Source organism: Scomber scombrus, chromosome 7 (assembly GCF_963691925.1).
Source record: "Scomber scombrus chromosome 7, fScoSco1.1, whole genome shotgun sequence".
Lineage (NCBI taxonomy): Eukaryota > Metazoa > Chordata > Actinopteri > Scombriformes > Scombridae > Scomber > Scomber scombrus.
Genome location: NC_084976.1, coordinates 17,634,591 through 17,648,516, shown reverse-complemented (window position 1 = coordinate 17,648,516; position 13,926 = coordinate 17,634,591). Strand labels below are relative to the sequence as shown.

The 13,926-nt window shown below is 36.9% G+C and overlaps 3 protein-coding genes across 5 annotated transcripts in view; 2 read left to right on the top strand and 1 right to left on the bottom strand.

The window, feature by feature from the left end:
* Positions 1–13,926, bottom strand: part of slc50a1 (solute carrier family 50 member 1) — a 390,175-nt gene that overhangs the window by 362,894 nt on the left and 13,355 nt on the right. The window lies entirely within an intron of this gene.
* On the top strand, positions 371–10,028 carry il6r (interleukin 6 receptor). Of its 3 annotated transcripts, none has more exons than XM_062423389.1 (10): positions 371–646; positions 3,216–3,860; positions 4,939–5,062; positions 5,261–5,430; positions 5,550–5,713; positions 5,799–5,955; positions 7,220–7,254; positions 8,170–8,218; positions 8,486–8,770; positions 9,022–9,188. In XM_062423389.1, exons 1-10 carry the CDS (start codon positions 565–567, stop codon positions 9,057–9,059), a joined length of 1,749 nt encoding a protein of 582 aa, XP_062279373.1. In that variant the 5' UTR covers positions 371–564; the 3' UTR covers positions 9,060–9,188. The 3 variants fall into 3 exon arrangements, with proteins under 3 accessions (XP_062279373.1, XP_062279371.1, XP_062279372.1); XM_062423387.1 differs by having other exon boundaries at positions 372–646; positions 8,656–8,770; positions 9,022–10,027; XM_062423388.1 differs by lacking the exon at positions 371–646 and adding an exon at positions 2,900–3,020 and having other exon boundaries at positions 8,656–8,770; positions 9,022–10,028.
* Positions 11,367–12,866, top strand: LOC133983887 (RIIa domain-containing protein 1). Its single transcript, XM_062423104.1, has 4 exons — positions 11,367–11,450; positions 11,570–11,646; positions 12,538–12,584; positions 12,796–12,866. Exons 1-4 carry the CDS (start codon positions 11,367–11,369, stop codon positions 12,864–12,866), a joined length of 279 nt encoding a protein of 92 aa, XP_062279088.1.

Below are 13,926 nucleotides of genomic sequence, written 5' to 3'. Positions count from 1 at the left end.
CTGACAAAAACAATTACTACTACTATGACTACTAAAGCATGAATCATCATGATTTAATGCCTTAAATTGATGGATTATTATAAAGCTATACATTCCCACACTTATAGTATATCATAAGAATAAAATGCACCATATATATATGATTTTTTAAATTTATGTATTTATTTTAATAAGGATAAGGCTGTCGCGTGCAGTACAGGATATTAAGAAATGTACAACTTTTTGTGAAAATAAGTATCTTTGACTGACAAATACATTTGCACTGGGGTTTTATTTTGACGCCGTGGAGGATTTCCTCTATATAACGGCGTTGATTGAGGGGAAGAGAGCTGGGATTTCACAATAACGGGTCTTACGGACAGCAGACTGCTGCTGACAGAGGAAGCCGGTAACTCAGCTTTAACAAGCCTGTTAGAGGTCGAGAGCTGTAGGTTGTTAGGTTTACTCTTACTGTCCTGTAGAAAGTTTGTTCGGAGTTACAACAATCACCAGCTGTCGCCACTGAAGAGTGACAGTCAGTGATAGAGTAATGACTGGGTAAATAAAGCAGATTAACTTCCAAATATGCGGACTTTTCTCCCTTTTCTGTGTGTCCTGTGCGTCACACCGGTACACAACTTTCTCGACGGGACCTGCCTCAGTAAAGGTAAGCTCTAGTAATGACAGTAAAATAACTGATGATTAATAATAGACTTATAATGACTGACTCTGCTTTTTAGTTTTGACTGTAGGCTACCAGTGCTGGAAGAAAGTCGCCTACTCAGATCCTTAACTTCAGTAAAAAAGCCAGTACAGTAATGTAAAAATAGTCATACATCATACATTACAAGAAAAAGTCACAAGAGAGAGAGAGAAGCACATTAGTATTATCAGCAAAAAGAAGTATTTAAGTAAAAGTAAAATACTCATCTCGTGCCTCTGAGTCTCTGACTGATTTATGTGACATCATTAGATTACTAATAACAAAGCAGCAGCATGTTACTGTTGTAGCTGCTGGTGACGCTAGTTTAAACTACTTTATATAGGCTATATTTAGTTAGTTTATTCCAGTGATTCCCAACCTAGGGCTCCAGCCCCTCTAAAGGGTCACCAGTTAAATCTGAGCAGTCGTGAGATGTTTAATGGGAGAGCAAGAAGAAAAAACAAAGTTCTGGTACACAAATCTGTTTTTAGTTTTGGGATTTTAATTTAAATCTTTTATTTTATTTTATTTTATTTTTTGGGTGTCATATTTGATCATTTAAATATTTATTGAAATTAAACCATGTGAGAAGTTTAAGTGGGGGGGAATCACTGTTTGGTGGATTTGTTAACAACTCAAGTGGAAATACTCATGTAAAGTACCCCAGAACTGGACTTCAGTACAGTATTTGAGTACTTACTTTCCATCACTGTAGGTTTTGTCCCCTTAGAGGTCCGATAATTATCCACATGATTCGGATGATTCAAATTCAGATTCTTTCCTCTTGTTGATGATGATAATAATACTTTATTCTTCCATCAAGTCTGAACATTTTCTTGCATCACAGCAACTGCATTTGCAGCATCACAGAAAACACTAAAATTAATACAAAAATACATAACATTAAGCATAACATTACAACACAGAAAATTATATTCAAGGCCCTTCAATGCACATTTGATTATGGTAGATCAAGGTTATGTTGTTGGCCAGCCTTAAAATGTTATTATGGTAGGCTGATTTGTTTCTCAAAAGGCTGGCCCCCGAATTTTTTTGAGCAGATTTTTATTTGGTGGAGCTGCTTTGACTTTAAAGTATTGCCCAAACATTGTACAATGTAGCATTACAATATTTTAGAGCAACCATAATCACATAAATAAATACAAACAAAATAATATGTCTATTTGCCATAAAGCAGCAGAGATAATATATTCTTTGTTTTGTCTTTCTGCAGACAAATTGGTCCAAATATTTGTATGAAAACAACAGGATTTTTTTGTTTTTGTTTTTGTTTTGCTTTTTCTTTTTTTCATTGGAGTTAACAGATCACAGTTAACAGATAAAACAGTGCTTGGTTGCAGCATATTTTGCCTTCAGTTTGCACAATGGAACTTTTTACCCTAAACTGCTTTATTACTTTGAACTTCCACAAAGTATATTCATTAAGAAATATAACATAGTTATAAATAATCAGTATTGTGAGATTATTGAAATTATTTGTGGAAGTTGAAAAAAGTATTATATCTTATATCCTCATGTTACTATTTGTGTTCCACTTTAAAAAAATCAAGTGGTTTTCAATCAAGTGGATAACTTCCAAAGTCACTGTCAGGCTAATATGAAATTGCCTCTATGTATTTTTCTGGATAGTACAGCAACAGGAAAGTAACAAAAAACAGAATTAGTTTAAGCCTTTGGAAGATATCCATTTGATTTACTAATTTGTATGGTTGGCTCTCATCTCTTACAATGAAAGTGCCTTTCAAGGGGATATTTTGTTATAGCCAGTGTGAACAGAAAGAATGATTACAGATAGGAAACCCTGTTTCAACCTCTGCTATTTTAAGACATAACAACTGTGAGCCTATGAGTTTAGGCCTTCCTGAGCTTCTTCCTGATGCCAAAAGGTTGTCTCATATTAATCCAGCATGTGTCTGTTGGCCACTATTTACCTTGTTGTATTTAATGTAAATTATAATAAATTATGTCAAACTTGAAAAATAAACTATTCTACATCATGTGGTGGTTTGTTGCAGCTGCAGAGTCTACATCTTCCATATTTGATCTCTAGGGGGGAAACAGGGAACTGGGAATGCAGGAGAAATGCAGAGAATGTGTGTTTGCACTATATAAGGGTCATGGACTTCTGACATCAAGTGTACAGACATGGACATAAACACAAATACAGTGAAAGGAATATCCCAATAATTGGCGGTGTGAGTTCTGAGCCCAATCAGAAATTCAAATAAGAGAGAGATGATGAAGAGAGAGCCTGATTTACACCAGAAAGAGAAACTGAAGAGGAAAGACATTGAAAGAGGAAGCTCAGAAGGAGTTGGTAATTTTGGTTATGCAACGTTGCATCCTTTTTTTGCTGTGCTCAGTGGACCGCAGTCAATTCAAAAGGCAAAATCAATTTGTTCAAAATATTATATGTATAGTAAATAAGTCCTGAATTCACACACACATACACACACACAATACACATGATCCATATTTATTATATAAATTATATTTTTGTTTTTCTCTGCAGACCCTCCCCCTGGTGTGTTGGTTTTATCCACCGGCAGTAAGTTGGTTTTGACCTGCAGCGGTCTTGTGAAGGTGGACGGAGTAAATGTCAACATTAACAGAAAAAGCTCAAACACCAACAGAGGAGAGAGTTCTTCCAATGCAATCCCAACCACCGCAAAAACTGTAAGCAACACTGGGGTTTCAGTGAAAAGTGATAGAAATACTATAAGTAAGGGATACCACACTCAAACTACTGAGGCAGGAGTCAACACTGTGACAGAGGAAAACAAACATCTTGGATATACAGGTACGGGATACACAACCTATCCACCGTCTCAAACAGTCCAGCTGACCAATGTGAGCAGGCTGCTGATGGGTGAATCCAACTGGCAGGGTGAAGACATGGACGGCGAGGGTGAATATGATGACGAGGAGGAGGAGGAAGGTGAGGAAGGGAGCAGGGTGACAAGGGGCATAAAATCGAGGCCTCAGTGGAAGTGGAATGGGAGGTCAGTGGGGAAAGGAGACAGAGACTGGGGAGAAGTTACATTTGAGAAGAGAGGGGCCACACTCTCTCTGGCCTCAGTAAGACCGACAGACTCTGGAAATTACACGTGTTATCACAGAGGCAGAGAGAGGCTCTCCTTGAAAGTAACCATTGCAGGTGAGTCACAATGGCAGTGAAGTTGTAATGTGATTTGCATTTTGAATATAAGGGGTTAATGTGAATGACAGATTGCATGCATTGTTGTGAGTGTGTGTGTGTGTGTGTGTGTGTGTGTGTGTGTGTGTGTGTGTGTGTGTGTGTGTGTGTGTGTGTGTGTGTGTGTGTGTGTGTGTGTGTGTGTGTGTGTGTGTGTGTGTGTGTGTCTAATCCACTAGCTGAACATATCTTGTGGGTTTTAAAAGTATAAAAAGTTAAAAGGGAATCATGATGTATGGACTGAACAGTGAGACAATTCAGATATTCAGGAAGGTGAATAATATATAACATTGTATTATTCATTAAATTACATTATTAAATCAGAAATATAACCTATGTTCTCTGGAAATGGTCTATTTAATATGTCACAGTAGGTGTAAATTATAAAATGAATGATAGCTGTATTCCATTTAGCTGCTTCAGTTTCAGGGTCCTGGTACTGTGCATGTTGGATCACTGTTAAACTGTCATGGCTTACTGGGGCACTTGATTGGAACAGAGCTATTGTTAATGTTATTAGTAAGAACTGTGCTTTTCCTACTATGATTAATCAAATGTCTGCTAATAATTAATGTTTCATTTATCAAGTACATCAGGAGATATGGGGTGATCAAGCAAATTATGTACATGCCCAGACAGTCCTGAAAAGAAGCCCAGTCACACAAAATATGATACAATATGTGGGGATGACAATGGGTGTGTAAGAACATTTAAATTAAACTTAATCTTTTAAAAATGACAAACACCCACTGGTTGCAGCCTCTCAAATATGAGGATTTGCTGCTTTCCTCTGTTTTACATAATTGAGATATAGAATGTATTTGGTTTTGGACAGTTGGTTAGATAAAACATTCATTTAGATGTCATGTGATGGACATTTTTCCATGATTTTTAAAACAGATAATCTAAAAATAGCTGGAAGTTGAATCACTAACAAGAGTAATCTTAAGTTGCAACCCTATATAGGAATATGTAAGAAGAAATAATGAAAGAATGTACAGTATCTCTGCATGTCTTATATGTGTCTTATATGTGATAGATCCGCCTGAGACTCCCAGACTGTTCTGCTACAAAAAGTCGCCCAACAGTAAGATTCGCTGTGAATGGACACCTCAGAGGCCTGTTACTAAACGCCTTAACTGTTACCTCTTACTCAGAAAAGGGTAAGGACAGAAACTAACACAGTATAACTGAATAGTTGTTTGGATGGTTATAAATGGAGAATCTGCATTTTGTGTGTTTCTTATTTGATTAGATAAACCTCTAACTACATCACTAACTTAGATAACTTTAGTTTAGTCCCTTTTTAGATTCTGTATCAAATGACCTGTATGAGTGACCCTTTTCTTTCTTTCTCTCAGCCCAGCAGAGACATTCCTTCCTTTGCAGTGCTCATTCTCATCTCGATGTTGGTGTGCGCTTGACCACAATGAGGACGAGCTAAGAACCCTTCATATGGCTTACTTGTGTGTTACGAACATGGCAGGCAATGCCACCAGCACTGTCCTGACTTTTACACCTATGGACATTTGTAAGTGGATGTGTCGAGGGTTGGTCTACCCATGTTATATGTGTGTTTGGTTTGATGTAAAGGCAATTAAAGTACTCTGAAGCTGAACTTACTATATTCCTTCCTGTCTCCATGCACAGTAAAGCCTGACCCTCCATCAGGTGTGTCCGTCCAACAGGAGGAGGGAGAGGAGACGAGGATAAAGGTCACCTGGAACCTCCCAATATCCTGGAAGCGTCAAGACAAATATTATGAATTAGTTTATGAGCTAAAATACCAACCATCCTCATTTTCTCATGGACAGGTATGCATGCATGGCAGTTTTTGAGTGAGTGTTCTTGTGTTGTGGAACCTGGTTATCTTACCTGGTTGTCTGTCTTTCTTTGTAGACAAGGATGATCAATGGTGGACGCTCCTACAAAACATCCTACACTATCACTGATGCAATGCCTGGTGTTGAGTACCTGATACAGCTCAGGACTAAGGACGAATATGATGGTCAGTGGAGTGACTGGAGTACATCGATCTGTGGCAGCAGTTGGACAGGTAAATACACATGTACACACAAACACACATATCAAGAAGCAAATCAAGCCATTTCAAAAATAGAACAGTATGACTTAGAGACACTTAAAGTAAGTATGTCCTCTTGATCGGGCTCCAGTAGACAGACAAAGTCCATTGTGATTGTAGGAACATGTTACTGTAAGTGAGTTAAATTAAGTGGATATGTGTAGCTTGACCTTTACCTCCCTGTAATTCAGTAATACACGATTCACCCTGGACACAGAAAAAAGTAGTCATGACAACCTCAGGGTGCAGGGCTCCAGTTTCCTTCCTGTATGACTGGGTTTTCCAAAGATATGTTTATATAAAGACCCTACTGTGCATGCACACTTTTGCTTTCACTCCTTCCAGTTGTGTTTCCCATCTTCTAAGACATCTACAAAGAGGTTTTTTCATTGTGCAAAGCATGCTTGACTGACAAATTCCAAGATATTCCTCTAATTTTGGAAAATGTAGCATTGGTTTTACAATTTTTGTTTTCATTCCACTTAAGTAAAACCTTCATATCTTGTTCATGAGTACATCTTCATAATACACTTCTGTCCTTTACCACGTGACTCTTTTGTTTTTCCGGGAAGGATTAGTTTGACATTTTGTTCTGACGTCCAGGAAATCCCTGCCCTTAGCCAAGAAATACTAGTATGTGACTGTCCATTAAACCACAACATGTATGTTTTTACATTTCGGTTTTTGTACAAAGTAGACAAACAAAGTATAACATGTTACGGTTTTTTAATCTTTGTGCCTAGCCTGGCTGTTTGTGCCCTCCTGCTTCCGGTCTTTATTGCCAGGCTAAACTGTCTTCTGTCTCTACTTTCATATTGACATGAGAGTGGTATCAACCTTCTTGTCTAACGCTTGGCAAGAAAGCAAACAAGTGTTTTTCACAAAATGTTGTATATTCTGTTAAATAGTGTCCTGATGCCCACATGTTTAAGATGCTGACCATATAATCACAATTTTGGAGTTCAGTTAAGGATCTTTGTTACATTATTTTAAAAATAACATAAACTTGAACTTCTACACTGGAGAATGTCTGTTGCAACCAAATTATTTGGTATACTGATTCATTAAGTCTTAATTCAAATTTTCGTCTTGACTGCCTAAAAGTTCACAATACTCTGTCTAGATAGTGCGCTACAATGTGTACTACACTTTTTTCAATGTATAGATGAATTTTCTGTTGCAGAGGCTTAATTTCTGTTTGTTAACATGCCAACTGTACGTATGTGTACTCCCTCAGCTCCACCAACAGACGAGTTGCTGACTACCACAATGGTAAGAGTTGTGTCAAACATCAGCTATCACTCTGTCATTTTTAATGTTGGTCTGTCTGCTGAACCCTTTAATCTATCCAGTGCTTTGGTTTTTGACTAAATATCTGCAAATGCTAACAAAAAAACACATTTTATAATTAAAGATCCAAATTATCCCAGTATGTCTTTTATAGAGACTTACTGCCATCAAAGATTATTGCAAGTTGGTTGGTCTGTCCACCACTTTAGTCAAGACTGAAATATCTCAACAACTATTGGATGGATTACAATGAAATTATGTTTAGCCATTCATAGAGCCCAGAGGATAAATCCTACTGACTCCTACTGGTTGATACCTACCAGTAGGTTGACTTTTTAGTGAATATGTTCATAACTTTGGACAGCATGGAAATTTGTACAGACATTCATGCGGCCAAGCAGATGAATCGCAGGTTCACACTTGTGGCTTTGAGCAAAAATGCCCTCCACCAGGCATTTTTGTCATGAACATTGATACACAAATTCATCCCCAAGAGGATTACACACTTTTAAGATCCCTCAACCTTTCATCTATTGCAATCATCAGGTCGACAGTTCAAATTGTCCAATACTTTGGTTTATGACAAAATATTTGAAAGAGTTATGTCACTTCCATCTTAGCCATACTTTGTGTTTAGTGCTACTTAGAAAATGGTTGCATACTAATATGCGTAACTATGGCGAGCATGGTTAACATACCTGCTTAATATTAGCATGTTACCATGGTCATCGTGGGGATGCTATTGACATTAGCATTTAGCTCAATGAACAACTGTGCAGAGCCTGACAGAGCTGATAGCTTGGCTGTACACTGTTGTGTGCTCATGTGCTGCATGCAGTATTAACTAGTACTGTCCTAACTCACACAATCTCTTGTGTTACCTTCTTTAACTATCAGTTTCCAACAGTAGAAGGCTCTGGTACAGATGGCTTTCTCACTTCTGAAGGTAAGTCAGCTAGAAGACAGCAAAGAATTAACGCTCATAAGTGTGTGTGTGTGTGTGTGTGTGTGTGTGTGTGTGTGTGTGTGTGTGTGTGTGTGTGTGTGTGTGTGTGTGTGTGTGTGTGTGTGTGTGTGTGTGTGTGTGTGTGTGTGTGTGTGAGAGAGAGAGAGAGAGAGAGAGAGAGAGAGAGAGAGAGAGAGAGAGAGGGGGTAAAGAAACTCTTTAATTGCTGTAAGTATTGAAAATCCCCTCCGCTTCACTGGTTTCTAGCAGGAAGCCGTGTCATCATAATAACTGAGGCTCAACAACGAAACAAGCCACAGGAAACATGGCTCAACACATACATACACACACAGACACTCAAACCAAATATATATTTTGATGGATGTTATTCACGGTCAATTAGGATTTCTCACAGTCCTCCTCTGTCTTTACACCAGTTCCTGAATCAGAGAGTAGAGGTGAATACGACGCAGTGGAGCTGCCCCATCATGTCCTGTGGATCTCCGGTTCATTTGCTCTCTTGTCAGTCATTTTGGCCGTCTACGTGTTCAGGTGATGGGATGTCTAATGTTAACTATATATGCACTTGATCATGTTTTTGTATGTCTGAGTAAAACAATGTGTCTCTAACAATGTTTTATTTTGAAATTCCCTGCTCTACAACAAAAATGGATACGTCTTCAATATGAGTTTAATATTGGCCAGTGAACCAGTGTCCTGAATCAGCAAATTATTTGCCTCAGTCCACTTTGAGCATGGCAACTTCTTCATTAGAACTTCTCTTTTATTCCATTTTATTCCAGACACAAGGACAGATTCATGTCTAAACTCCACAGGCTGAATGTCATCACCCAGTGTGGTGACACGTCTCAGCCTCCAACCTCCGCCCCAACAGCTCCAGAGGGGCAAGCTCTGATGACCTTTTCCCCTCCACAGTACAAAGAGCCCAGAATGAGCGAAGGACAAGAAAGGGAAGAAGAAAATGAGGAAGAACATACAGCAAATGCAAGGACAGAAGCCATGCATTTCAACAACAATAGTTATTTCTTGGTCCAGAAAGAGTAACAACGATCGTGCAGGAAACAACAGGGGGGAAAACTATAAATAGTCTTTTTATCATTAGATTGTTGTTTTTCACTTCACTGTCACAGATGATAAAAGGATAATGGACTTAAAATGTTTATGGTAGTCTTATGAATCTCAGTTTGAAGCAAGCTCAGGAACAGTGTGCATATTGTGTCTGTCTATCTCTATGTCATGCCTAAAATACCTCTAAAATGACTTTCTTTTGTGTGTTGTCGAAAACAGCCTTTAAGCTACTCTATTTTGGGTGTGTGCCATTTTGAAGTGTGTTGATAAATTGTAGAGGCCTAGATGTAGGCCTAAATATGTGCCTGTGTTTAGCATAACCTCATTTTCTGGTTGTATATAGTTTTGCTGAGGATTGTGAAATAGATCACCCAAATTAAAGCTTACTGTGGTTTGTTAATGTATAATTAGTTTGGGACCATTAGCAATTTATTAGCAAGTATTAGCAATTTTAAAGGCAATTGTTAAAGAGAGTGTCTGTGCTAAAAGAAATTGGCACTTATATAATATATTTTATTATCAAGCTAATACATTATATCTGAACCCAAATATCATTCTGAAATCCCCAAAGTGTTTTCTAATCATATCAGAATAGAGAATGCAAATATCACAATCAGAGAATTAGTGGCAATAATAAAGTTGTAATTGTCCCAAATAATGTGTCATTCCTTCATTTGGACAGTTCAGGGTGAAAGATCTATATCAGCTTAATCATTCAATAAAAACATATCTGGTAAATAGCAGACAAGGCCAAAGTGCATGCCCATGTTTGGTCATTTCACTACTTACAATGTTTTTACTGTTATTTATAGTTTAGTAATGTATTATATTACGCATTACTGTTAGTAATAATACAATTTGCAATCTGCTTAAAAATAACAAAAAATTGAGCGTTATAAGACTAAGACCTCTGAATAACTATTGGTTATTGGTACATTTAATGTGCCTCAATACATATTTCGCTGATTTACATGAGTAAAACCATGCTGTTTGACATTTCAAACCACAGTTTCTAAAATGGGATGATGAAACTGACTGAAATCTTTAAAAAAACAACAACAAATAAACCAAAAAAAACGTGTTTTCACCACATATTTTGATGTATGAATATATCATAAACAGAATCTGATAACAATTGGCAATATTGCTTCATTTACCTGGCTAAATCTATCCTTAAAGGACATGTTTACAATTTTTTTAAACAATAGTCATGTACCCAAATTAACATTATTTATATTTCCATCAGTCCTCCTGTTCATACTGAACATTAAATGATCCCTTCATATTGCACTAACAATGTAAATGATGAGGATCGATCAATCATCAATCAATCAATCAGTCAATCAATCTTTATTTATATAGCGCCAAATCACAACAAAAGTAATCTCAATACACTTTTCAGAGAAAATTTAGACCATACTGTTTAATTTAAGACCTTACTCTTTAATTTAATCAAGAGAAATCCTTTCTGTGAAATAATATGTTAATATTACCTAAGGCTAATATGAAGCTCCAGCCATCCAAATTAGTCAAAGCAAGTGAATATCTTTCATTATTCTTTTTAGTACCAAGGGCCCTCTTTTGTCACCATACTTCCATTGCAGCTCAACTGCGACTTTAAATGTGGCAGATATCCACTTGATAGGACGACTTTAGGCATCTGAAGCTCCATACAAGCTTTAAACGACAGTATGGTTTTAGATCCCCATGACTTACTACATTGAAAGCACATTTGAAGAAGATCTTTTAATAGCCACTATAAACAAGACGAATGATTACGGTGAGGACAAACCTCTTTCCTCTTGTCCTGACTGTTGTTTTAGGACATCTTTAAATTATAACCTATAAACTGTCTTAACGCGCCTCCTTGCGGACGCAGCCTCTTAGTTGCAGGAGGTCGTCTCCATAGCAACACCTGTCGGCAGTAGTAGAAACAGTGTCAGCAGCAGATGGCTGTTTTTGTGCTATAAACGTTTACTAGCTTTATATTATAGCTCACTGTACATTGTAAAGTCCACAGTATCTACAAAAAGGTAATTAGAAGAAGCTTTGTAGAGAAATGATGGCTGGAAAAGACGGTTTGGTGAAATTGGACGTGGGTGTGTTGAGCGCTGAGCAGCAAGAAAAACTGCGACAGTTCAAGGTAACCAGCTGTGTAGCTTACATTGCCTTGTAAAGACCCTGACTCCTTGTCCTGCGGTTTATTTTGAAGTCTAGCGTTGTCACTGCACATTTTATGTACTTTCCCCCCTTTGATTACAGATAAAGACGAGAATCGAAAACGAGAAGTATTTGAGGTCGCATCCAGAAGTGGAGGTTCTGATAGGTGACTTTCTGAGGTTAGCTCATCTTCCACTGCTTTGAAAAAAATCATCCAGCTGAATAACATTCAACTAACATTACTGTGTTATAGACACAGAGAAGATTAAATACAACATGCTCCTTATTTCATACCAGAGACACATGCTCACTTATTTGGATATAAGGACTTTGATAAAGGAAACTAGCAAATAAACACTATAGGCAACTTAAAGTTAGTCTACACATAGAGTAGGTTTTATTGTATTTAGACAACATGTGTGACAAAGGGTTTTCAAATTAATATTACAATTCATAAAATAAAAATATTAACCTTTCAAATACAAACTAAAACAAAGCCAGAACAATTATATGCCAAGATAAAATGTAATCAAATTAAGATTCATGCAAATACGTTAGAAAAGAAACCTAAGCAGAGTTTGGCATGCAAATGCTTTCAGACAAAATAACACAGTGTAGATGTAAATTACCTCTTTTAGATTAAAGTAATTTCAGTTTGGCTTCTAAACCCATAAACTGCCTTAGGGTTATTTACTCATTGTAAAATATGATCAGATTTTGCCTACAAACAAGCCATTGTTCTTTTTTATTGCTTAACTTTCAAAGTCTATTTGAAGTGGCTCTGTATGTAGCATATTATATTTTACATTACATGGTTTACATTACATTACACATAAACCAAACACACACACAATGTTATTTATAAGACTAATGCATTTAATAAAATCTAACAACATTACTGTATTCGTTCACGAACAAATGAACTCCAGTAACAGTCTAAAGTTAATGCATTTCAAGCCTCAACGCAGCCTCGTGATCACTACTGAAACATTGAAGTGAACTTTTATTTTGAAAACAATAAGCTTCATACTCTAGCTGTTAATTCTCACATCATTGTCCTCCACTCACAGAGACGTGCTTCTTAAAAGGCCTGCTGACATTCGTGAATTTGCTGCAGGTGAGTTCTGCACGCACAAAGCCAGTCCTTTGACCTCATATTTTGCTTGTCACATATTTGGTTATGATGAAATTGTATTTTGCTTGGTATAGCTGTATTTGTTGTTTTACTTTAAGTGTGTCGATAATACTGTATATTTCATTTTTATAGGATATTTATAGGATACTTTCGTATTGTCAACAAATACAACAAATGTACTATTTACTTTCAGATCACTTCACCAACCCAAACCTCCACGTGGTTATCGGCTCCAAAATGAAAGGAAACAGTGACATGGAGTGAAAATCACCCAACAGTCGTTCTGCAACATAAGCAAACTCTGTTTTGGTTTATTTTAGATGCAAATAAATGCGTGTCAGTCCACAAATGATAGGACTAGCATTAATGTCAGACTGTTATCAGACTGATGCAGGACAGCTCGTTATAAGGGAAGATGGTAATGGTCGTTTCCTAATGAGTATAATTAGAGGTTAATGAGAAGAGGATGTCCTGAGGGTATTACACATACATTGCTAAATTGTGTTTGTCACATCAACCACATGTCTGTGAAGTGAACCAAAACCATCTTTAAGCATTCTTACTGTTGCCCATGTGCTGTGCTATTGCATTTTTCCACACTGCAGTCTGTATTAATCTAGATACAGACTGTGTCCTCTCAGCTATACGGACCACTTGGAACACAGATGGAACAAGATACTTACTTCACTGATTGATTTTGAGATAATATTACAGTTTTTCTTTGTTTTTTCCTTTTTTAAATTACATTGTGCCATTGGAATATTGGACACACATTTGTGAGGAAATTAAAAAATATATAAATCACAAAATAAGGATTAGATTTACTAATAATAACACTATAATTAATGATATATTAATTAAGAGAGGAGCATCAGGGTTTTCTACTGAACTGTCATGGTTCATGAAGTTTATTCTTCATTCTTATATCTGCTATTTATTCTTTTATTCTTTCTTTTTTTTAACCGAATGTACTGTATAGATGCCTTCGAAAATTTCATTATACATGGTATAATGACAATAAAGGCTTTTCTATTCTATTCTATGGTTGGATTTAAGGCTACTGGCATGTAAGGCTGTTTATAGTCAAACTTCTGCAGTGGTGCTGACATTCAGATGTAGTAATTTTTCACTCAGCATTGAAGAATTGCTGTGTCATGTTTGTCAGCTATCCCCATGGAGACAGTGATTAGAGCCTTTATTGTGTGATTATCCTTTTCATTTGTTTGTTTGCTTTGACTGCCTTATTCTTTTCAGACAATGGAGCTCTGTGTGGAGTTGTAGTGTCTGGATTTTATTAATCCCTCAATTTTAGCTCTTACATCTA

Bases quoted from the DNA above. Each gene is read 5' to 3' on its own strand.
- il6r (XM_062423388.1), top strand. From the start codon at position 2,939: ATGATGAAGAGAGAGCCTGATTTACACCAGAAAGAGAAACTGAAGAGG. The intron at 5,431-5,549 runs GTAAGTGGATGT...CTCCATGCACAG, and splicing joins TTTTACACCTATGGACATTT to TAAAGCCTGACCCTCCATCA. The intron at 7,255-8,169 runs GTAAGAGTTGTG...TTTAACTATCAG, and splicing joins AGTTGCTGACTACCACAATG to TTTCCAACAGTAGAAGGCTC.
- LOC133983887 (XM_062423104.1), top strand. From the start codon at position 11,367: ATGATGGCTGGAAAAGACGGTTTGGTGAAATTGGACGTGGGTGTGTTG. The intron at 11,451-11,569 runs GTAACCAGCTGT...CTTTGATTACAG, and splicing joins AAAAACTGCGACAGTTCAAG to ATAAAGACGAGAATCGAAAA. The intron at 11,647-12,537 runs GTTAGCTCATCT...CTCCACTCACAG, and splicing joins CTGATAGGTGACTTTCTGAG to AGACGTGCTTCTTAAAAGGC.